At 40.4% G+C, this 25,944-nt stretch overlaps 1 protein-coding gene across 10 annotated transcripts in view; it reads right to left on the reverse strand.

Annotated features, from left to right (window-relative positions):
- The window catches only part of TTC21B (tetratricopeptide repeat domain 21B), a 103,259-nt gene that overhangs the window by 30,567 nt on the left and 46,748 nt on the right, over positions 1-25,944 (reverse strand). For 9 of the 10 annotated variants that reach the window (XM_073305712.1, XM_073305709.1, XM_073305710.1 and 6 more), the window contains 11 exons: positions 24,146-24,218; positions 22,939-23,049; positions 16,818-16,956; positions 14,858-14,964; positions 11,424-11,612; positions 6,695-6,805; positions 5,275-5,356; positions 4,463-4,613; positions 3,861-4,022; positions 3,297-3,492; positions 2,229-2,453 (listed from right to left, as the gene is read on the reverse strand). In XM_073305712.1, coding sequence (XP_073161813.1) covers positions 2,229-2,453; positions 3,297-3,492; positions 3,861-4,022; positions 4,463-4,613; positions 5,275-5,356; positions 6,695-6,805; positions 11,424-11,612; positions 14,858-14,964; positions 16,818-16,956; positions 22,939-23,049; positions 24,146-24,218 — 1,546 coding nt within the window. Of the gene's footprint in view, positions 1-2,228; positions 2,454-3,296; positions 3,493-3,860; positions 4,023-4,462; positions 4,614-5,274; positions 5,357-6,694; positions 6,806-11,423; positions 11,613-14,857; positions 14,965-16,817; positions 16,957-22,938; positions 23,050-24,145; positions 24,219-25,944 lie in introns of those variants that run through there. The other variant, XM_073305714.1, reaches the window with a different exon arrangement.

A 25,944-nucleotide genomic window follows, 5' to 3' on the forward strand; every position in this document is an offset into this window, starting at 1 on the left:
AACTATTTACACTAGGGACAAGACAAATGCAGATACCTGTATTATATTCAACTTCATCTTAACTATTCAAAACTGTTTTAGATTGAACTTCCTATGTCTAAGAGGAAATGGTTTCAATTTATAACCTGCAAGACCAACCAGAGATCATCTGGAAAACTGGAATACAAAATCATCCATGATTTTTCTTACGAAGAAGTCTGTGGTCTGTAAGTGGTTCTTGAATTGTATTTTTTAAATAAATATATAAAAAAGCCATTGATTCTATGGAAAGCTTCTAGCTTTGGAAACAAAGCTCTCTTTGACTTTGTAACCTAACACAGAATATGGTCTGCGATCTAAACCAAATCTACATGTTTTAAATGGACACAAACCCATGTTGCATGACGAAGTGTTTACATATGCTCTCTCATTCAAAATGTACATACATCGTTCATTTCCGATTGTAAAAAGCAATCCTAAAAACCTGTTCACCAAAATAATGTATTTTGTCAGTCAAATTTGTAACTCAGAATGCTTGTGGAAAATATTATTTCCATAAACATACAGGTGATTTTAAAAAAACCCAAACCAAAAAACTTTAGCAACCATTTTTATCTGCACAGTACAATTCCTGCAGGCCTTCTTCACAGCACATGGATTGGAGGCCAATGTGGGAATGGGCATCTCTTCCTTGTGCTCTAGTGCTGGAGACCTGGAATGCAATCTTTTTGTATCCTTCCAGTTTACTTTCCCCTCCCTTCCATTATTCAGAACCTTATTATCTATCTAAATATTTCAGAGGTACAAAGATGTTTAAAGAAAATAATTTGATATGATCTGTATTTGTCACCTCTAAACAGAGCTGTAACTTAATCAACCCAGCTACTATAGAATCTCAGCAGCAGCACATGACATCTCCCTCCCCACCACACTGGTCCAGGATCTGCTCAAGTTACCTACTGGTTTTCAGAGTGAAAGGCACTAGATTTAGACCAGCCAGTGCTGTTATTGTGACTGTAGGAGAACTAATAGAATCTACAGTGTGGAAGCTGACAATTGGAGCAGGCAGCTAGTTTTAGGTTAGACTGACAGATTGACCTGAACTAAAATGCTCTGTATATATGTTAACTATGTATCTAACAAAGACTGTTAAATTACTAGAAATGAATTATTATGACTAGTGGATTACTTAAATATAAAAACAAATACACAGCCTACTTGAAAGACCACCTCTGACCCAAAGTCATCCTGTCACAACTGTAATCAGAGGAAGCTCTCATGCTTAACCCACTATGCGTAAAAGAGGGAGCCTCTGCTGGCAGCACATTTTTGATTAGAGGAACATTATCAGTTCCAGAACTAAACTAAGCTTCTAAGCACAGCAGGAGATTTGATAGGAGAACGAAACATAAGTTCTACTTTGATGACTCTAGAAACATGAGGGTGTAGTGTCTTGCTATTCAGCAGATGAAATCTAAAAGATACCTAAAAAGCAGCTACATGAACCTGCAGGATGCTAAGGCTGAACCCTGCGGTGTGGTCTCTGCAGAGGAAAAAGCCTCTTAAATTTGCCTCATCTGAAGGAAGGTGAGATATATATAAGCAGAAAGGAAAAGAAAGCTCTCAACCACCAAGGAGAAACAAAATAATGGGAAATATTAAGCAGGAGAGCTAAAGCTGCTGACTTCCTACCATCCAAGCAGAGCTTCTGGCAGCTTGCCAGGTCAGAAATCCCATGTGCCCAATAAAAACATTAGAAGCTTCAGAATCCAGAGAAAAGCAACTCCTCAGTGCAAGTATCAGAAAAACTAAAAATTTATGTAGATTAATTTGTAAAATAGGGCTTATAAGACATGTTGTTAACATACAAAATTGTATACGCAGCTACACATAACGCATTCAAAAATAGGGAAAATGTCCACAATTTATATTTGTCTGCAATTTTCATTAGCCCCGAATCAGATTCATAATGAGATGCATTCTTGACATTCCATAGACACCTTCAGCCCATAGTGCCTCAACACAGCTTAAACCTGCATAAATTACTGACAGCTCATTAGGTAGCATCTGCAGATGCATTCATTTCCTGTTCTCAAGGGTAAACGGCTAGTCTTTTACTCTTTCCAAGTTCATTTCCCCCACATAAGAAAAATCAATTTTGAAATAAAATACATTTTCGCGGGCAAATTTAAAAATAAAGCATACAGATAAGTATATGGAAGATTACTCTTTACTGTTCTGTCACTTACCCTGTTATGGCGAAGACACCGTTTTAATAGTTCACCAGCCATATCATATTTTGCAGATTGAATATAAATATCAGCAAGAAGGAGCCAACTTTTTTCAAACTCCTCTGCATCTATGGGATTCCAGTTCATTTTTGAAATGCGTTTCAACTGATTTCTGGCTCGTGGAGTTTGTTTTAAGATCATGTAGGCTGTGGCCATTCCCAAAAGTGCTGGGATATGATCCTTCTGCAATAAAACATTTTAAGAACAAAATTAAGTTTTTTAAGTTATACTGTTACTGAGCAGCTACAGAAAGATAAAACTAGAAGCTAAGACCCAAACCAAATGTCAATGAAATGCCAATGAAAATACATAAAAGCATCCAATTTTGAAGTTATTGGACATGGAATGAATTTAGAATTGATGTGTTATTGGTCATGCAGTTTTAAAAACACTGGGAATTAGACTACATGAAAGCTACATCTACACTATGAGGTAGGGGTGCAATTCCCAGCTCACGTATGCATACTCAAGTGCTCACTGAACTATTGAACTAAGAACAGTAGCATAACCATAATGGCACACGCAGCAGCAGTATGGGCTAGCCGCCTGAGTATGTACCCACTGGGTTTATACTCAGGGAGGCTATCCCATGCTGCCGCTGCCTGCCCTACTGTAGGTTCACTACTATTTTAGCATGCTAGCTCAGATGAGAGAGAGCGCAAATGTGTATGTGAGCTGGGAATCATATCCCAAGCTCATTATCTGGACTTAGACGAAGTTACTAAGCAAAAAATCAGTTTCATTTTAAGAAGCGTGGTAAGCCTAGTTACCAATTTCTTAATAAATTTGCAAACTCAACCACAAATGTTGTATCAACAAGAGAGAATGCTTCTTCAAGCATGTTTTGTTGCTAAATTTTCAAAAATCATTCTCTACCTAGTAGGGAACAAATTCTCAGATCTGATAATATTAAGTATCTCATAATATTTCTTAACTTAAACTCAAGAAAAATTATAAAAAACCCAAAAGTACTTTTTTGTGGAGGAAGGGAAGGAGGGGGGGAGTGGCGGGAGAAAAATCACCAACCTCAGTAACAACTACTTCAGTGAAAGTATTTAGTGCTTGTTCAACATTTGATTTCTGTTTGGTTCCCATTAGGCAATAGTTTTCCATGATACGAAGCTGAATGTGACCCTGAATGGTCTGGGGCTTGAGTTCCTTCAAAAGTTTTTCTGCTGTTCTCACAGCCAGCTGCACAGACTCCTGTTTCTCTGTGGAATTACTATACATTAGAAAGAAAGAGTTTACAAAACACCCAATTGTTATGCAATACTACTATTAAATAAGCTACAAACTATAACTGATAACATACTAAAATCGTTACACTGTTACATACAATAGTTACCTTTATATGACTATTCTATATTGGTTCTCTTCTGTACTGAAAGTTATTCTAAATTATAGTGAAAGGCATCCTACAAATGTCTAGGGTTCCAGAACAGAATTCCCTTAATCGTCTTGCTGCAATTTGGTAGCTTTCTTATTTTAATGTGCCACACTTAGGCTCTCTCTCTCTTATTGTCTATTCAAACTTAGACTAGGATCCCAAAGTGTTATCAAGAAAAAAAATGTATTTATTTTTAAACTCACCCTATGTCACCATCCAGATTTTCAAACACTTCACCACCTATAGTTTCATTATCTGGGTTCAAACAAATTTCGATCATGTTATAAACTGCATTCTGTCCCCAGTCACTGTCTTTCCGGGCTCTATTAAAATGTCGAAGTGCATCATTTGGTTCGCCAGTATACCTAGACAAGTTATGAAAAATACTTTCAGTTTGGACAAGAAGCTAAATAAAATAAAGAAGAAAAATGTAGCCTTCAAAATAAACTAGGTACGTATTTTTATTGTGTACATATTAAGTTCTGAGAATGTAACTACTACTTGCATTAAAACAGCAAAAAATTCCACATGAAATAGCATCAGATACAGTAGTGAAAGGAGTATTAGAGACAGATACAATTAATTAGCTACATTTTCTAGAAATGACACATGCAAAGTGTTTTTCAGAAAAGAAAAGGAAATCTCTCCTAAAATCCCAGTAACTGAATCTAGACTTCCTAGCCAAGTAGCTACCAATGTAATAATACGAAGTTCAGAGTTGTAATGAATTTCAAAGAAATTTTTTCTATCTTTTCATATATAATATAGTTACCCAATAAGTGTTATCAATTATAACTGTACCTACCAAAGATACAGTCCTTTGCAATAATGAAAACCTGGCTCGAGTTTTGCTCTAGAGGAATGTTTCTCTGCCATAATAAGAAATCTTGGAACTTCTTCTAGCTTCCCAGCTCTTCTTAACAGATCAATTAAACGGGACAGAGTTGCGTAATTATCTAAACACACACATATATTTAGAACATTTTTAAATTAAGTTCCGTATTTGCTGGACAAACAGATTAGAAATAAAGTAAATCCCTCTTTCAATTCGTGCTACAAATTAAACTAGAGTACATGAACTATTTAAAATAAAAAACATTTGTACCTGTATGTATTATATTTACAATGCATTTTAAAAGGTCTAATGGTCAGATTACAGTAGGTATGGGCCCAACTGAATGCCATTTTAAAAAAATCAAATATCATTTGCTACATATACTCTTGACTTTTTTCAAACATATTCCCAATAGCAAACTTTACACTCTCTCCAGTATCACTAAAACTTACAGTTTTATATGTACCTCTACTCATATTTTGCATATAAACAAACAAACTTTACAGCACACTCCAGTTACTTATGTTAGCCTTGAAATCCTATTTCTGTTTGTGTACACACAAACTTTGGCTGTGTATTTGAAACAAAAAAAGTTAAATAATTCTGTAACTATATTAGGTCCTATATGAAATATGCACATTTCATCTAGATATAATCATTAAGCGTCATAGAAAAGATGCTTTAAATATTTGTGTCTATGATATCCATTAGAAGTAGGGGATGGCTCGTGTTTGACATTCATGTATCAGAAAGAAATTGAAATATCATTACTGAATACACACCTGGTTTGCGCTCTAAGAGCTGCTGGAAATGAAAAACAGCTTGTTCATAGTCCTGCTTCCTGAACATGAGGTCAGCCATCATCTATACGATCAAAACATTAATAAAAAAATAAAAATAAAAAAAAAGAAGTTACATGGTATGGAATGGTTGTTTCATTAATCCCCAAATCTACTGAAATGAAAATGTAAACAAGAGAACGAAAACAATGAAATCTAATTTTCTATAAAAGGGGTTCTGAAATTAAATATTTTTAGAATTATCTCAAAGTATGCATAATAAGGAGACTTAATATTTGTTTGGGAATATACTGAAATTTATATTAACAATTTAAAGAGAATTAGTTTACTTCTGTTTGTACCATGAAATCCTGCCCCTGACCCTATGGGTTCTTCCTTGTTAATCTCAAAATATTAAACAAAAAAAGCCATATGTTAAGAGCAAAAAATATGTTTTTTTCAGTTATGTCTTCCATAATTTTTCAATTACATATTAACAGAAATTTTAAAAAAATTAGAAAAGCACAAATTCCTTCTAGCATGAATTGTGTTTTTATTAGAAATTCAGGATGAGTATATATAGAGAAGAACACTCAGTTATTAAGACTGAGAGGAAAAATATTATAACACAGGCAAATAAGGAGAAATAAGTCCAAATTATTCCAAATTTCAGTTTCTTTTCACTAGGAGGTAGATGGAAAAGAACAGATTTATCAAGTGCTGTTCTGAATGTTATTTCCTCCTGGCTCTTCATATAGTATCAGAATAAAATCCAGGCATGATCATGACCTCCAATAAGCAGGGGGAAAAAAAGCAGTTTGTTTTTCTAGTACAGTACAATCTTTCAACTGCTTGATCCATAACTTAGTAGGTTCTAGTTTCCAGAGGAGGATGTCCATACCATAACTAGTGTAACTTAAGCAGCTTGTTAAAACCCTGTCCACCTTAAGGTTAAAAGGAGCTTTCCCAAACAGATGCCAACCTAATAACACAGTCCAGTAGGTAAAGTACTCTGGGCTACATCTCTTGTAGGCAAGCAGTGCAATGGTAAAGATGTGGTTTAAGAGAAGAGTTTTCTCATAACTCTTTATTCTGTTGGCATCCAGCCATATTCTGACCAGTGTTTTTCTTACAATTCCCTCTCCACTTCTCATGTTTCTGTAACATGCATTCTGTATCAAGATAGTAAGGCTATGTATACGAATAGTTATAAACTATGCTGGATAATGATCTGATGCAAATGAACATCCAAACAATACTCAACGATAGATTGTTCATCTTCATTTACTAAATCTCCTCCAAACACTTTTTTTTGTTAAAATATACATTATTCTCTATACACATTTTAGACAGTACATATTAAATAGTTTTCTAGCATGAAGTACTCTTGATACAGCAAATCAAATTAGTACAACTCACTAACCATTGTAGCTGCTTCATTATCTTGGTCATTCTTCAGTAACAATGCACACTGATGTTGGCAAGCATCAGTATCATCCTGTGCAAGGTACAAATGTGCAAGTTCCAACATTACCTGGAGATGAAAAAAATATACAAGTATTCCTCTTTATGCAAGTAACAGAGAAAGGATGGTTTAGTGGTTAGTGTTTTAGCTTAGAATTCAGGAGACCTGGGTTCAATTCCCTGACTTCCTGTATATTCTTGGGCAAGTCACTTAGCGAATCTAACCTTCAGTTCCCACATCTGTAAAATGGGGATAATAGCACTTTCTCTGCCTCACAAGGGTGTTGTGGGGATAAACACATTAAAAACGGTGAGGCACTCAGGGTATGTCTACACTTACATTTTATAGCACTCTAACTTGTTGGCTCAGGGGTGTGAAAAATCACCCCCTTGAGCGCAGCAAGTCTGAGTACTTTAAAGCGCTAGTGTAGACAGGCTCCGAGCACTAGGAGACGCACTCCCAGCGCTTGGAGCTAATACCCTCGTGGTGGTGGATTACCAGGAGAGCTCACGCGCAACCACACTCACACTTCAAAATGATGCCACAGGAGTGCTCCTGTGGCAGCGCTTTGAAGTTTCCAGTGTAGACATACCCTCAGATACTATGGTGATGGTTGCCATGTTATACCTTAGATAGACAGACTTCTCTCTAAACAAAAATACAAAAAGTTTTAAGTCTTTTCAGCCAACAGAAGGAGAACTTCTCATTAATATACTTTGATTATAATCAGAGTATAAGCAATTGAGTCAAACTATATTTTTATATACATTTTTATAGACTAGCACATTTGACACCCCAATCCTGATCTATTTCTGAAGATGCATCAGCTATATAAATATTCACTAACCAAAGCTTACTTAGGGGGAAGTTCATCATAGGGACTGAGGTTCCATCACAGACAATTTTGGATAAAGCCATGAAAAGTTCATCAGGGGAAGAGCCCTACAGGCTGGACAGGAGGAGGGATATATGATCCTGTACCTGCGACCCGGAGCTGCCCTTGACCAGCCAGTCGTTGAGGTAGGAAAAGATCTGGACCTCCCCGACGTCTGAGGTAGGCCGCTACCACAGACATACACTCTGTGAATACCCTGGGAGCTGTGGACAGGCCAAATGGGAGGCCAGTGAACTGGTAGTACTCCTGCCCAACTGTGAAACAGAGGAAACGCCTGTGACCCCGGAATATATGAATGTGCAAGTACCTGTCCTGTAGATCGAGGGTGGCGTACCAGTCCCCGGGATCTAGGGAGGGGATGATGGAGGCCAGAGACCATGTAAAACTTGAGTTTCACCATGTACTGGTTCAGGCCTCGCAGGTCCAGGATGGGCCTGAGTCCCCCTTTGGCCTTCGAGATAAGGAAATAGCGGGAGTAGAACCCCTTGCGCCTGAACTCCGCTGGCACCACCTCCGCCGCTCCTAAGCTAAGGAGCCACTTCACCACCTGCTTGAGTAGGCTCTCGAGGGGTCCCTGAAATGGACGGGGATGGAGGAGGGTAGTTGGGGTAGAAATAAACTGGAGGGTGTATCCCTGGGAGACAGTGTTGAGGATCCATTGGTCCAAGATCAGCCGTGACCGCTCTGGAAGAAAAGCGCACAACCGATTGGAGAAGGGAATCTTTAGTGCGAGTGGATCCCTGGTATAAACTGGTAAGTAGCCCCCGGGCGTCCCGTCAAAACTGGCGCTTTCCCGCCTGTTTACCCTTAGAGGGCCCAGGATGTGGTGCAGGCCAGGATTGCCTCTGCAGGCGCTTTTTATAGTCCCTTGACTTTTTATAAAGGGGGCTCATATCTGGAGTGGGTGGCCTGACTGGGAGTCTGCTGTGGTTTGAACTTGGTCCTGCCCGAGGCCGGGACATAGAGGCCAAGGGTCTTAAATGTCATGCAGGAGCCCTTCAGACTGCGTAACTTCACATCTGTTTGTTCCACAAACAGGGCCTTGCCATCGAATAGAAGGTCCTGTAAGGAGTTCTGTGCCTCTCTGGACAATCCAGACAGCAGGAGTCACGATGCTCACCTCATGGAGACCTTGAAGCCGTATCCGTGGCACCCGAGGCTGCCTGAAGGGCCGCCCTGGCAGCAGCCGGGCCCTCCTCAACCAGAGCCTTGAACTCTTATCATGCTCCTGGAGGAAGTCCGCAAATTTGGACAGGGAGCCCCACAAATTGAATTTATATCAATAAATTATACCAGCAGGGCTTAGTGATTTGCCACCCTCAGTTGGAAGCTCGAGGACGAATAAACCTTTCAACCAAATAGATCTAGTCTCCACAAGTCCTTATTTTTAGGAGTAGGAGCGGGTTGACCTTGCTGCTCCCTATCGTTGACTGACTCGACCACTAGAGAGTTGGAGGCAGGGTGGGTTTACAGGTATTCATGCCCCCAGCGGGCACAAAATACTTCCTTTCTGTCCTCTTAGAGATGTGGGGCAGGGAAGCCGGGGTTTGCCACAAGGCGTTCGAGATCTTTGCCACCCCTTCATGGAGCGGGCGAGCCGCCCTGCCTGGTGCCGAAGCCGAGAGGACGTTGAAGAGGGAGTCCGAGGGTTCCTCCACCTCTTCAACTTATAGGTTGAGACTTGATGCCACCCTTTTCAACAGCTCTTGGTGGGCTTTTGAGTCCTCCTGAGGGACAGGTGGAGGAGGGGCCATGATCGCCTCATCTGGGGAGGATGAGAGTGGGGTACTCTGCGTCCCCACCACTTGGTCCCCTTCTGAGCACAGGCCTGGAGATGAATGCTCCACTGACTCCTTTCCGGGAGGCTGAGAAAGGGAGGCCAGCGGCAGCGGTCTTTCTGAGGCTCTGGCCACTGAGTGAACCAGGGGCTGTGTCAGGGCCCATTGGTACCATGGTGCTGGCCAAGGAGCCTGGTGCCTCCGCATGGCGTGGAAGCAAATGTGGCCACTGGCATCCAGTGAGGCCAGCCTGGAGTAGACTGGACTAATCTGCTCAACCTGAGTCGGAGGCCACGAGGCTGATGGGGACCGAGAGCTGCCCAACGCGGGTCTAGCCTCCCCCCGTCTTGCTCTGGTGCTTTGGCAGAGAAGACTGCTTCTTTGCCTTTTTGGAGTGTCCTGTGGACGGGGAGCGGTGCCAACTTGTGGAGGGCACCATTTGGTCACCCACCGTGCACTGATGCCGCGGTGTTTGGTGCTGACTTGCAGCAGTGTCAGGGTTAAGGCCAATTTCATCAAAATGGCTCGGAGCCAAATGTCCCGCTCCTTCTTGGTCCAAGGTTTGAAGGATCTGCAAATCTTGCAGCGATCGCTAAGATGGGTTTCCCCAGATAGCGTAAACAGTCCACATGCGGGTCACTCACGGGCATTGGCTGTTTGCAAGTGTCGCATGACTTAAAGCCCGGAGCATGCCCCAACTCAGGCACACTTAACTAATTCTAATTAAAACTATTTTTTTTAAATTAAAAACTACAGGCACTACTAACTATGAACTAACAGAGTCCAAGATGGAAAGCTACAGCAGAGCTGGAGCAGAGCAGTTCCGAAGCACCTTCATTAGCGGCAAGAAGGAACTGAAGGTGGGAGGAGTGTACAGCGCCCCTTATGCCGCACCATGGTGGCACCACTCCAGGGGTCACTAGGTCGCTCCCCTACGGGGGAGCAAACACGCATGCACACCTATTGTGGAATGCACATGAGCAATCACTTGAAGAAGAATGTATTACCACATCTTTGAAACAAGTTGCCTCTGAATACAAGAAATCAATTTTTTGTTTTGTTTTACATTTTGTTTAAAGGCTCATTTTTCCATTAACTTTCTTCCTTTTGCACTTCTTCACTATTATGTGAAAAAGGTGACCAAGTTTTGTAGGAAAAAAAGATTTTTTCCTGCATGATTCTTCCTTACATATATCAAGCCATTCCTACTGTTGCTGGAAGCCTCTCTGAAAAATAGGATAGTTGCATCACAAGAAACTGAAATATGAGCTGCAGCTTTCCCAGCACTCAACTGAGTGGAAAAGGGATGTTGAGTCACACTATTTTTCTTAAAACCTTTAACTCCAACAAAACACAGTGTTCTAATCAATCTGGCTAATCACCTTCTCTGTGTCTCAAATTAGGTATTAAAAAACCACAGTTAAGGTTTCCATCTCTTATGATATTACTATCCCAGTATGATCCAGTCAGTTAGGAAAAACAGGAAGCTAAAGACTTGATATTTCAAAGGGCTTATTGTCACTGCAACAGTTAGTGCGAGTTACTCCGCTTGAACTAGCCGAGTTCAACTTAGAGTGGTCACACTGTGGAATAATACTTGAACTACACAGAGTGACTGGATTAGCAATTGAGGAGCTGTGAAAACTCAAGCTGTAGCCTATGGCTGCATTCCCAATTGCATTAGCAGCTCAAGTCTCAGCAGCATTTAAAATTCAACCCCTACCTCCTGACAGGTCAATTAGGTCATGCTGAAAGCACCACTTAACTTGAGCTATAGATTTGTGCCAGTGGATGGGAGTTGGGTTAGGGGCAACACAATTTGCCATTGCAGTGAAGATAATCCCTAAGATAGAAACAAGTAGAAAAAGAACTCACATGGTCTCTACATCTTAAAGCAGCAACAAAGGCATAATTATTTTATTTTACTTTGTAGTTCAGCAGTAAAAGTTGTTAGATGACAAGACCCTTTCAATAAAAGGTGACATAAAATAGTTATTTTTGAGATAGGACTGACCTTGTTATCTGTTTCACAATGAACAAGAGCTTCTTTGTAAAATTTAATTGCTTTCTCATAGTTTCGCTGGGCTGTACAATGTTTTGCAATCTCTGCACAAATCTCAGCTACTAACTGTTTCTGTGCAGGAACTGCATCCAGCTGCTCTTTTTGAACCCGTTTGAGTACTCTGGCTTGCAATTCCCGAGCCTAGGGGGAAAAAAAGGGTGAGGGTAGCAGAAAGTTAACTTGATAATAACAATCACTCTTACGTATGCACTCTTGTTAATATAATTAGACAAAAAATGCACAGGTTGTGAATGCAGAGGTTGCATTCACAAGTTTGTTACCGGCTCTCCCTTAGTTGGAAAAAAATGCTTCAAAGGAAAATTCTTGTCCCCAAACTCAAAATGCACTCAATCATCAGGTTCTTGTTTCAGTTTTTCTTAAAATACACAAGCTTTTTAACATTTATTATTCCAAAAAGATGGAGATATCCTATATCTTTGTCCAATACAGACCTTCTGTCCATTTAACAGGGCTTCATTAAAAAGAAAATAATTTTGTGTGCCAGCACCATCATTTGTCACCTACATGCCAAGAAAGGTGATGTATTCTATACAATATAATTGTGTTGGTTTCTTGAAAAGTAGATTTTCCACCAGGGTGGAGTGGAGGAAATTAGAAAGAGATCTGGGCAATATTTCTAATTTTTGGTTGGTTTTTTTTGGATGACACACTAAAGGTACATCTATACTGCATGCTTCTTTCGGGAGTGTGTAGAGAACACACATGGGTAGTCCACCCCCATCATGGGAATAAACAGAAGCATAGGTGGTGAGGAACAACTTAGGTAAGTAAAGACACACCTGAAGGGTGTGGGTATGTATTCGAGTACATACCCTGCATGACTTTCTACTCACCCAAGCCAGGCCTCCTCACCAAGGCTGCTATTTTTAGCAATGCAGTGTCCCGCTACCTCTCCAAGAGCAAGGAAAAGCTCTGCCAGCTTCCCATTGATGGAGCCCTTCCCCTGCTGTGGGAAAGACACGGGCAGCAGGAAGCTGGAAGAGCCTTTGCTCATCACAGTGAAAGATTCCAACGACTGGGAGCTGCTGGAGCACGAGTGCCCCCTCCCCCCACACCGCATACCCTCTGCCAGAGGCATTCACTGACACAAGTAGCTACACACAGCAGTGCAGATGTCCTTTTCACCATGGCATGTAGCTCCACGTATACTACACACCCCCACCAAGTGATGTGTAGTATAGACATAGCCTAACAGTGAAAGCGATTTTTTTATTAAATGACAAAATCTGCAATTTTAGTAATATTAAAAGTTTCATCCAATTTCACTAATCTGCAACATTTTCCTTACGTTTTACACATTTTACCTAACTTATTTAAGATCTGACCACTTGTGAAAATAAAACCAAGTAATACTCAGAGCATTTCATAATTTTTTCAAGCCATCATATGATCATAGTTAGCTCAAAATTATAGTTATATAAACTTAAAGTAAAAAAGATTACTGCTACAGGACTCTCTAAATCACCCCCTCATCCTCAGTTCATTCAGTAATTTCCTAATCCATCACTGTGACAGGAGCTGTGATGGCAAAAAGTACTGGCACAAGACATCACTGAAGGATTCTGACAAGAGCAGCTGTCTACTTAAAGCAGCGGCTTTCTGTTTACAAAAACAGTACAAGTACTTTGGTAATCGACAGTGGGAAAGAAAATTGATTTTTTTGTACTTAAACACATATTCTTCATCTTTTTCCCCCCTACAACCACTGTCAAGCAACGTTGGGACTTCTCCCTTCTCAAAGTTCTGCCTATGAAGGCTGTTGATTACCTGTGACAAAACATTCAGCTCAAGCGTCACATCAAGTCTTTTTTTAAGCTGCCTTCTCTTGTTCTGTACACAAGCTTTGTTTGTTTCACTAAGTACTGACAAAACCTGACTACTGGTTTCAGGTTGTGGAGAAGTGCTGATCTTCTCTGCCAGTCCCCAACTACATTTCCTCCTCCCTTCATCCACTTCTGGCAGAAGAAAGAAACTACAGATAGTGTGTATAGGTGATGGGGGGCAAAGAGATCCAGAAAAAGAGCTGTGAGGGCCAATCCTGGGTCCCCTTCCAAGAGGCAGGAGTGGGAGGGAGAGAGTGGTATAATGAGTGGCAAGTGGTGAGTGAATGTATAGTTGGGACTAATAAGTTAATGCAGGGCATTTTAGTAGCAAAGTGGGAGGGAGGCATGGGCAGACAGGCAGAGGGAGAAAGGAGAGCTTCAGGGGAATGGAAGCAAGCAGACCCAGTCAGTGGCAAAAGAGAATGAGACACTTGAGAATATGTTAGAAGATGGAGAGCAAAGAGGGAGGAGAGTAAAAGAAGAGAGTAAAAGAACATGAAGGAGCCAGAGGAAATAAAGGGTGAAATGTAGAAATCACTTGGCATGGAAACAGTTAATGAGAGTTGGGTGGAGAAGATACTGAACTCTAAAAAGAAAAAAGCTGAAGGAAGAGAATGAGACAAAGAAGGACCAAAAATAAGAGATGGGAGTAAGGTCGATGTATTTCTTATTAAGATACGAAATACCAAAATGTTACAACAGATTAACATGTAATGTTTGGGTTTTTTATGCAAACGTCCTTTGGGCAATACACCTGGTTTAATTTTTCAGACTGCTCAGAAGATATTGCCGAGGCTCCCTGCATCTGCAGTCCAGCCCTAGGTTTTTGTGCGTGTAGTGGAGGAAATCATTGGAACCCAACACACTGAAATTAGGTCTTTCAGCAAATGAGTGGAAAGGAGGTTCTTTGGTCAGATCAACTTTCAGGTTGTGGAGAAGTGCTGTATCTTTTCCAAAGCTCCAGACTGTCTCTAGCTACCACAGCTTTGTCCTTTTTCTCTAGCCATTACAGCTCTCCCCTCAAGCCCCATTCTAGGTCTTAACTTTAGACTCCCCAGTTCACCAGTCCTTATCCTTAATGCTGCCCTTAGACAGCAACTGAAATTCAATTACTCTATGCACAGAAAGGCTACAGGCATAGCTTCCACAAACTCCCCATATTGCTCACCAGTGTGGTTTGGACCTGAACGAAGGCAGCCACTACTAGCTCTGACTCCATGCCTGGTCTTCAGCCACTCTACTGAAACTATGGTGGCTTTTACATGAACATGTGGCTGCGACTTGGACTTTAGACCTTTAATTCATAGGTCACCTAAGAGCTAGCAACAGTAATACTTTCAGTCTGTATCAAACCACTAACCTAGAGGTAAAAAGGTCTGTATCCTCTTACCAATCCTCTGAGCAATTCAATCTCTAGTTTATATTTATTTCTTTTCTTTCTACTTTAGCCACTTTGTTATCCAATTTATTTCTGCAGAATGCTAGAAGTCCTCCTCCTCCCCACAAAATCTTAGAAGTTTAACATAGTTATTTTTTCTTTACCTGCTGTAAAGAAACAATAGCTTCATCTATCTTCTCCATTTTGCTATAAATTTTTCCGAGAAGAACATGGTAACGTCCATCTTCCATTAGAGAGGACAACTCATTCACTGTTAAAATATTAAAATATGAAACAAAAAGTTAAAGTAGGAACTGCCTCCTTTGGACAGTTTAATGACACCTTGTGGATGAGTCATAGCTGAAAGATAAAGTTGTGCATGCACATCTTCAGAGTTAAGGAAAAAATTGGACTGGAGATCTGCATAAGATTCAACCAAAAGGAGCTGCATGTTTAGTTCAGCTCATGTTAGTTTCAAATGCATGAGAGAGAAAAAAAACCCAAAACTTTCCAACATGCCTTGAATAAGATACGCATATCACGGTTCTAATCCTGTTCCCATTGAATCAATAGGAAATGTCCTACTTATATCAATGGGAGCAGGACTGGGCTGTACAGTGCTTTCACTTAACTATTGCTAAACTCTGAAGAACCACCCTGTTTTGGATGGATTTTTGATAGAAAAGATACAGTGCTGAAAGCACAGCTTTGGTTATTTTAACTAAATGTTTCAAGGGCTACTGAAAAAGCTGCAAGCTACTTTTATTTAGTGGTTGTGAAAGGAACTATGGAAGAAACAGCTTTGAGGAGTATAAGCACTTCACTATATACTATAATTTTCATCTGCTTCCCAATTGACACAGCATGGCTGCTTTACAGTTTGGTATATCTAGGGCCTATTTATATCTCTACTTCTTTACCAAAGAGATCTTATTACTTCCAGATAAAAACATAGTTCTGTATTAAATACACAGGTGCCTAAAACTAAAGTGTATTTTATAAAACACAGTACAATGAGCAGCACTCTATAAGCAGGCTGTCTCCAACGAGCTCTTTGTGTAAATAAGGTAGGTTAGATGGCTTAATAAGTTTTCTGTCTCTATTTCCCAAATAGTGCACAATTACTCCCCACAGTACATTTTCTAGTGTTCTGTAGATTATTACAGAATATTTTATTTCTGTTTTGGATAAGAAAATACAGAGCACTACTACATTTTATAAAAGTGCTATTTAACTGTTTCATATCACCCAATGGAATAATAATTTGTCAGGTAAGGACATGAAGAAAATAAGGAAAAAAATTCTTAAAGAGGCTCTACAAAGAAAATAAGTTTGACTTGTGCACTTTTTTGCTTCCTTGTGATATACAGAAAATGTGAAAGGTGATGGTGGGGTAGTTTGTTTTTACTGTTACAGAAAAATCACAATTTGTATAAAATGTGACTCTTGGGTTAGCCAGAACCAGATGGCCTTGGCTAACTCAATCAGATTCCAAACAAGTAGATTAACTGTACATATGAACTCCTTTCCAGCTTGTTTTCTGCATTTAACATTCAGATCCTGTGTGGGCTGGCAGACTAGTGAATTAAAGCAATAGTGACATCACAAAAACCAAGAGTATGAAAGTTGAGCTAATAAGGGATTTTTAGTCAGTCTTAAAATTCTATTTCTGCTATTTAATTTCAATGACCAATAAATATTTTGAATAAAGGAAGCCTCTGTTAAAGATCCAAACACCTTCACCCCTCTAAGTTGTGATGAGCGCACAAGAAACATATCTTATACCTCCTAGTGTTCTTCTAACAAAACCAGGAAGACTACCAGATTTCACTTTTAAAAAGTTATTTCTAAGACAGATAACAGACTTTTCAGGCAGCGTTTACACATGATAAAGCAGTAAGGAAGTTTGAACTCCATATTTTAAAAATCCTTTGCTGGTCACCTTTCAATGAGTTAAATTTAATTTACATGCAATTCTCATAGTACAGTGCCAACACAAGTTTGAAAGTTCATAAGATAAAATGTCTACACTATACCAATTTATTCCTAAAAAATCTCACAGACACACATACACACACACCCTAATATTTCTGTTTTGTTGTAAATAAAATGACTAGTTCATACCAGGCTCATGGTCTAAAGCTTGCTGAAGTACTTTTTCCGCCTTTTCATACTGCCTCAGTTTCAGCAGGAGTTCAGCCAGATCATAGCAAAGGATATTCTGTTGACCATTTTTCAGTCCAGCTTCATAATAACTTATTGCCTGAAACGAAAAACTTAATAAATATATGGAAATCGGCTTTCTAAAATAAATCTTAATAAAAATAATACCTTGCACTTAGGTAATTAGTGAAATTTTGCTTAATGATGCAACTACCTGCTCCACTCTCACCCTAATTATACACTGAAATGTCCTGTAAAAACACTAATAAATCGATAACAGCAGGCATTTATTTCAATCTAGAATACATAGAAAAACTATGTTAAAAGAAACTTTAGGTTGCAAAGTCAATGACTCAGAAACTAAGAAGTGTCAAATGTAAGGTTGCCTGTGCAATCTTAGTTCTGTTCCCTGGGCCTCTGCATTTTGATAAATCTTTAATTATATGATCTCACACTATTTTTTAAACAGCACCACTCCCTCATTCAGAGTTTTGTTGTTTTTTTAATCCTGAGAGCTGATAACCAGATCTGAATAGATTTACAGACAGAACCACCCACTTTTTTGACCGAAGCATTATCTCTTTGCTCAATTTTGAAGTCCATCTGCAAACAGAGGGGATGCTAGTGCTCTTAAAAAAAAAAGTGGCAAGAATAATTATATATATATATATAAAGTGTCTTCTGCTTTCCCTACACTTTTAAATAAAAAATGCAATTATAACTAAAAATAAAACTCTCTTAATCACTCAAGAAAACAACAAAAATAGGTTCTTAAAAAGGACAGCCCTATTAAAGTGATGCAGTGGTTGTATGAGCCATTATATGTGGCATCAGGATTTGGTCCTTTGTACAGAGAAGAAAAATGAAGGCTAACAGTTTAAAAAACCTTCTGGATACCCTCATATGGGTTGCTTTCAGCGCCACTGAGGTAGTCACAATTAGATCAGATTAGAAAATTTCTGTTTAGAAGCTTTTTTGACAAAATGTGGGGAAAGCATTTATATTATTATCTGTTTTCTAAACAGTGATAGTTACAGTATTTGAAAAATTAAAATATAAGCTTACAGAAAACTTAATTTTCAAAATGTATGACTTTATACGTTACAAGGAAAAAAACAGACTAAAATTAAAACTGGAATTAAGTACATTGATGTTTAATTTTTAAAATCTATTTTCAAGGATATTTTAAAAAAATGATTATGTTATAGCACGTGTAAAGTATGCCAAAAACATTAAACTGACTACCTGTTTCAGCTTAAATATCGGCAGCACTGTAGAGCACCTGCCTTAAAAAACAAAAAGATTAAAAGAGGTTTTATTCACGGAACTCCCAGCCAATCCTAGACACTACTCTCCTTTGGGTTATTCAGCAAGAAATGTTAGAGACGGAAAATCTCTGGATACATTGGGGTAAGAGGAAACTGAACATGACTGTACCAGGGGAGGGATGGCATGCCAAAAATCACTATAAAGGTCAACATTAACAAAACTAAATGAAAGTCCAAAGTGTTTCAAAAATGTAGAATATAATCAAGGATTATAGGTCTAGGAGCCTTCAACGGCTGTCCAAATAGACAGTCTTTTCCACTTTTCCGTGTGGACAGTTTTATGCTTTGCAGTGGGATTTCTTGTATTTGTAGTAAACAGTCAGTTGCACTCAACTAGCAATATCCAGGCCATTAGAAAGACCAGGTGGGGAGGGAATATCTTTTAATGAAGCAACTTGTGGGTGAAAGACAAGCTTTTGAGCTTACATAGCAACACTTACGACAACACTGCAATCAACGTCAAGACCGTCAGGTGTAGCAATTTTGGGCCTGAGTCAAATATCTGATCTTGGTTCCGAGATATAGTGTCTGGACAGATGAGAGGCACTATTGGAGGCTGAACAGACATTCTCAGGAGATCAACCAGAATGGTCTTAGCCAATGTCAAGCTATCAACAGGGGCATGATTGCATCCTGTCCGAGCACCCTTAGCATCAGAAAGATCAATGGAAACGTATACATGAAATCTTGATCCCAAGCTATGAGAAAGGACTCTTGAAAGGATCCCATGCTCATGCCTCTTAGGACCAAAAGACTGGACACTTAATGTTCTTTTTGCCACCAAAGTCCATAATGGGATTTCCTCAGCAGTGAAATATTGGGATGATGAAGCACTTCAGAGACCGTTTGTGGTTGGTGATATTCAGATGTCCAAAACAGGCTAACTGCTGACTCCAGGATGAGGAGAACTACTGGGGCTATCCCACGTTGTTAATACCATGCCAATAAATTGACTGCCTCTTGGCACAGGGGCCTTGCTTGTTTACATAATACAGTGCAGATGTGCTGTCTGCGAGAATCTGCAGTGTCAAATTCTTTAAAACAGGTAGGAATGTTATGCAAGCTAACCCAATTGCTCATAATTCTGGAATGTTTGAGTGTACTTTTGGAACCAAGTTCCTTGTACTTGGAGATGGTCTAAGTGTGTGCTCCAACCTTTCCGGATGCATCTGCGGACAGTGTCTTTATATGAGTGGGGGTGGAAAAGGGTACTCCATTCCAAATGTTTTGGGGATCTGACCACCAGTTCAGTAATGATAAAGCACAAGCTAGAACAGTGTGCATATTCATTTGATATTCTGTAAGGATACAATAACTTCAGTTAGCCTTTTACGGAAGTAGGTTAAGTCTGGTTAGCAGTGTCACATATGCTCAAGCTGATGCGTGACCTACGAGTTTGAGACAGGTTTTACTCGGATTCATTTTGATACCGGTGCTGATCTGTACAGAACAAAATCTGTTCTCAGGAAGATACGCTTTTGCCAATTTGGAGTTGATTAGGACTCCTATGAATTCTGCCATCTGTGATGGGTGAGAAACTATTTAACCATAAGGCCCAGCTGTCTGAATAGGTGAACGACATTTCAGGGCTATAGTGACTTCCTGATCAGACCTACCTTTGATTAGTTAATCACCTACATATGGTTACACATGAGTGCCTTGTCTCCTTAAATGTGCTATCACCTTAGCTAGGCATTTTGTGAAGACGTTCAGAGCTCTGGAGATCGAATGGTAGCACTTTTTATTGACATTGATTGGGCCCTACTGTAAACTGCAGATACTTCCTATGGGCCAGATGGATCAGAAAATGGAAGTAGGCATCCTGAAGGTCAAAAGCCACAAACCAGTCATGAGCCTGAAGAGAAGGGATGACAGAGGCCATCCTGAAACCAAGACAACATACATTTGTTCAGTCTTATCCTAGATGTAAGAAGACTAAGACCCCCTTTTTTCTTTGGAAGAAGAGAATACCACTTCTATTGGTTGATTTTCACGAGAAGGGTCCCACAAGAGGGATGAGAGAGGGGTAAGGACTAGAATTGGATGGTAGCCACAAGACAACTTCTCTCACTCACCACTTGGTTGTTATTCCTGTCCCAGCTGATAGAAAAGAGAAAGTAAGCATCTTGTCCAGTTTGAATGTGGCTCATCTTCCTCATATCAAACCTACTGTCTAGAAGCAGGTGAACACTGTCTAGTGACTGAGAAAGATGTTAACCTTCTCCAGAAGAACCCCAGGTTCTTCCTGAGTGGATACTCAGAACATTGTTGCTGTAAGTAGCTGGGTATTTTCTGTAAGGCTTGCCCTTGTTATATGAAAAGTTTGCAATCTGGTACAGAGATGTAAGTGTCCAGTGTTTGCAGTATGGCTCTGGATCTTTTAGGAAGTGTAAAAGATCATCAGTACATGTGCTCAATAAGTCCGTATCCCAAAGGGCAAGTCGTCAGTTGCATTCTGCATCTCTCTAGGAATACCAGAGTCCAACAAACATGATATTCTTCACATAGTTGCTGCAGTGGCTATATGTCTAGGCACCATGTCTGAGGTATCCTTCGCTGTCTGTAACAGTGTCTGACACTAGCTGTCCTTTAGAAATAATGACTTAACTCCTCTCATGTTCTACGCAAGTTTAACAAAAAAAAGGGGATTATCTTGTTCTAGGTTAGATAACTGCTTCACGAACAAGGCTTGAAAGTTCACTCTTTGTAGCCAAAGTGACATTAATAACCTTTTGTCCCAAACGAGGATAGTTTCTGTCTCTTTTTTCCTTAGGTGCACTCTTAGATTTAAGTTTTTTTTCCCCATTAACTGCGTAGGAGGAAAGTAGAATTGCTTACAACCAATTTGGGGTACATGGTACCTTTTCCCCTACTGCTCTTTTAGCTGGAGGTAATGTTGCTGGCCATAAGTTTTAGTCACCTCTAAAATGCCTTGTTAATTTGCAACGCTCTTCTGACAGGAGCAGAAGAATGTAGTATGTCTAATAACTTTGAGCTTTTTCCTCCCTTACTGATGTTTCTAATTTTTAGAAGAGACCAGCACTAGGGGAAAGCGGCTCCTGGAAGGCTATAAAATCATCAGGAGACTGCCCCATCAGAAGAAGCCAATGACGGATCTTTGGGAAAGGATGAAGGATATCGTTCTGGTGGCTCAAAACCTGCTTGTTCTTTATCTGCCAACTGTTCATGCTCCTCCTCTGTCCATATTCAGGGGACCAGCAATCATCTAGGTCAAACTCTCCTACTGCGTTTTCCATGACTGGTAGGAGGGAGATCTGCTCCTAAATGGAGGTCCCCAGGATGCCCAATGTGCAGCACTGTAGGAATAAGGCTGGTTTTGGTAAAGCTGATTAGGCCATTGTCATGCCTGACATGAAGGAGTTGGGGTCATGCACTCTGGTTCGAAGAGAAAGACCTTCTCCCTGATCTGGTTAAATGGTGGAGCAAGAGCTCTCTGCTTGAAGATGAAGAGAAGATGTGCCCTGGTAAGAAATGAGACTCTCTCCAATGATGGTAGTGATCTTTGAGGCAACATTGATATCATAAGCCTTAAGCATGTACCATGCTGAGCACAGTGCCTTCAGTGCAAAGGGGAGCATTGGAGACTTAGAGGAGTTTGCTAACATCAGGTCAGCACCAGAGTTAATGATTATTGGTGCAGATGCTGGCAGTTGGCAGTCACCAACACTGTTAGACATAGGCGCTGTTTTAGGTCTCAGATACTGAGTCAGAAGTGAGCCGGCATCACTTTCCCCTGTTGCATGAGCTTACTGCTCCATTCCCAGGAGTAGAATGAAGAGTTAAGCTTCTCCCTCTGGGAAGAGGAGACTTATCGGAAATTACATTTGGCAGAATGTTCATCTCCTTTGTCTTGATTACTGGTCCTTGGTGCCAAGAGGGCACTGTCTCACTGTCACAGTTGGTAAAAAGTAATTGAGGGGCAGCTGTGACCTCTCTGCCCATTATGCTTTTGGATGGGAGAGTGTGAGAACATGCATGTTGCCACTGCAGCCCAATCAACACTGCTATTTAAGAGACTCCAAGATTGTGTTCATGATATGCATTCATACCTAGAGTGGAATCTACACTGACATACTTCAAGAACTGATAAGAATTTATGTCAAAGTAATTTGTGCTGATATACAATACTATTGGATTACAGTAACAGTAAGAAGCGTCCAAAGAATATTTTGAGAGATATTTGTTCCACATTTGTAGCATGGACTGTTCTTGTTTACAAGATGACAAATGAAATTAACTGAATCTTGTAATTCTGAAACACGCTATACTAATAATAAAACACATAAAACTTTTATTAACGCTTTATTATGCATTTACTTATTTTCAACCCAAAGTCCGGATCCTTCAATTATGACATCATTATTTGGTTCCGATGAGCTTCATAACTTCAGGAAAGAAATAATCAGTCTGGAACAGACGAATTCCTTAGCAACAAAGACCTTATTTTTAGTAGCTGTCTTCAGCAGTGAAAAATAAGGAAAGAAAAATATTCTACTTAAAAATAATTAATGGTTTTTAAGTTTTCCATGAGACATAATCAGGGCCAAACAGACCTGCTAAAGAGAAAAAACAACATTCAATACTCCAGGCATTTTGAGGAGTATGAAAAACCACTTTTTTGGAACTTTCATAGTAAAATGCTTCTATCTGCATGTGTACTAGAAAAACAAGTTAACATTGAAGTAGACAGTAATCCATTTATACAGCATGTCTAAGAACTATTCATAACATACCTTTGAATAGTTATGAGTTTTGATTAGGGCTTTTCCAATTTTACTTGCTAAAATTCCATCTCTTGGGTTTTTCTTTAAAGCCTGCTCGTAGACTTCTATGGCTTCTTCAGGCTAGAACAGTAACAAAGAAAAACAGATGATAAATTCACAAAACTATACTAAAAGGCCTATAATGAGCTAACAGTGCAATCTGTTAATGCCACAAAGCGAGCTTCAATACTACTTGTTTCACAAATTATGGGACTTCTCAAGGTGGTCTCTACCAGACTGTTAAGATGACAGCAGACTCAAAAATAACACACTGATTTACACATTTTTGTGCTGTGAGAACACAGCACAGAAACAAAAAGTTTTAAATTAACCTTTATCTTTTCTCTGTCCTCTGAAATTCTTTTGGCATTTCCTGGTTCACTGAAGTTATGAAAAAGCACATGCAAAAACCTTATTGCTGTACTCAGTGTCCCCCCTCTCCCTTCCATTCAGACTTGTCAGTCAGAAAGTTCAACACAAATCCAAGCTGAACTCAAATTCTAAATTTGCTTTGGAGTTCACTTTTTAAAAGGACAAATGACCAGAACAAACTGAAGACAAATGCTTATGCCCTAGGGTAGGGTTCATCACCTACACTTTGTACTGCAGTGACCTATACTTTCAAGTTTTTCTGTCCCACAGACTGACCCAACCTACTGCTTGAAGATTTAAAATCAAGTGCAAGCACTCCACATGCTGTCTGCCTTTCCAAGCACTGAAGGGGTCTCTTGTGGTAACCTTGCTTTTCTAGAATTTACACATCTTTCCTTCAAGCTTGAATGAACTGTTCCAACCTTGTCCAACTTCATTTCTGAAGTGAATTTACCTCAACTTTCTACCCACAGATCTCTAGTCAATATTTGACTTGAAAATGCTTGGTTGTTCACTGAGGTTGCAATTCTCCTCTTCCCTGACCACCCCAAATCTGATGCTCATCCCTGAGGTGCCTTTTATTTTGAGTATATTATTTAGTCTCTAAATATTTAAGTTAAATTAAAATTAATATAGAATTTATATACTTTAAGCCAGTAAACAGACCTTAAATTTTCCTTAGCATACATTTTGCTTCCTGATCACCTATTAACAGAACCAGAAAGTGAGACTGTATCAAAACTTGCTAATGACAGCCAATTACTCAACTATACTGCTCATCTTTTATCACGATGCAGATGCTCACCTCTTGAATATTCATGTATGCATCACCAAGGAGAAGAAAAGTATGTGAGCTTGGCAGTTTGTCCACCAGATCTCTGAAAACAAAAAGACAGGATCTAGTTTAATAATTAAGTTAATATTGGTACTTTGAAGAATATGTAAACAATGGTTACTTACACTACAGTAATCATAGTTCTATGAGATATTGTAGTCAGTGAGGATCCCACTGTAGATGTGCACTGCCTCATGTGTGTGACCTGAGGATCTACTGAACAGCAGTGTCCATCAACGCCATGCATGTGATCTGTGACTCCCATGCAAGGGCATAAGGTTAGGGGGCAGCTGCCACAACCTTCCCTCAGTTCCCCTGTAATTGGAAGCCCAGGGCAGCCAAGGACTCTGAAAACATATATGGAGGCTAGGACATGGGATTCACACTAACTACATCACCTTGAAGAACAACAGTTCTGTAGTGTAAGGTTACCATTCTTGCTTCCACTTTTGTCAGTCAGGGGTGTGAAAAAAACAAACAAGTTTCACTGGCAAAAGTGCTGGGTGGACAGTGCTATGTCAGCTTGAGAGGCTCTCCAGCTGATTAACTGCTGCTCATTGGGGGTGGTTTAATTGTGCTAGCAGGAGAGCTCTCTACTGCCAGCGAAGAGTGGCTACATGGGAGACAATACAGTGGCACAGCTGTGCTGCTGTAAAATCCATAATGTAGACCTAGCCTAGGTGACTGGCAATCACTATCCTCTTCAGGATGGGGGCATGACCAGCATCAGTCAAAGAAAGATTGGAGTAGTGCTCTCTCAATTTGGCATCTGATCTACCAGCCAAGTTCAGTGCATAACGCTAAAACATGAGCAGATTGACACATTTCTGAAACAGACTGATGTCACTTGGTCTCTACTGGAGTGATGGGTACATCAGCTAGGTGGTAGCAAAGCGAGATACAAGGTGTGTCTCATTTTGATAGTCTTTGGGCTGAAATAGCCTGCCCTTTTGAGTGGCTGGCTATAGCCACATATAGACACAGAGACAGTCTGAAATATTTGGTAATGTCAATGTAAATATAAGAGCTCTGGTTATGTCCAGAATGTGCAGTTTCTTCTCCCCTTGTGTGGAATGTGGTTTTGGAAGTGTAGCGGGGTGGACACCCGCTCGGGCCCAGAGGGGTTTAAGATAGCCCTGGGAGAGAGCTGGGGCAAGGGAAGAACTGGGCTGATTGGCAGAGCAGCCGCAGCTGGGGCCCACACCCCAAACAGACCCAGCGGGCCTTATAAAAGCCAGGGAAGCCAGGAGCAGAAGAGCACTCTCTCTAGCTCTGAGAGGGAGGGACCTGGCTGCAGAGACCTGAATAGAGGACCTAGTTTGGAGCAGGGCAGGTGAAAGGCCAAGGGAGCCTGGGAGCTCCGGCCTAGGAAAGCCCCAGGCTAAGGGCCTGGAAAGGCCTATTAGGTATGGAGGTTGCAGGGGCAACCATGGGTAGGTAGAGGCAGCAGGTCCAAACCCAACCTTGCTGGTAATGAGTGGCTCATCCTGCAGTCTGCCCCAGGGCACAGGGGCTACCTGGTGACTGGCAGGAGCCTACGACTGAGGTGAGGTAAGGATAGTGGGTGGGGGGTTCCCCTGGGAGGAGGAGACCCAGAACTGGGGGGTACTGCCAGGGGGCAGTACCCAGTCAAAGGGGCACCAGGGTCCTGGGAGGGACCCGGGAGCCAGCAGCAAGGCGAGACACCGGCCTGAGGAGGGCGCACCGGAGGCTGGAACGCTAATTCCCAAGGACAACCAGCAGCAGGCGCCGCCAGGTGAGTCTGCGTC

The sequence above is a fragment of the Lepidochelys kempii genome, chromosome 11 (assembly GCF_965140265.1).
Source record: "Lepidochelys kempii isolate rLepKem1 chromosome 11, rLepKem1.hap2, whole genome shotgun sequence".
NCBI lineage: Eukaryota > Metazoa > Chordata > Testudines > Cheloniidae > Lepidochelys > Lepidochelys kempii.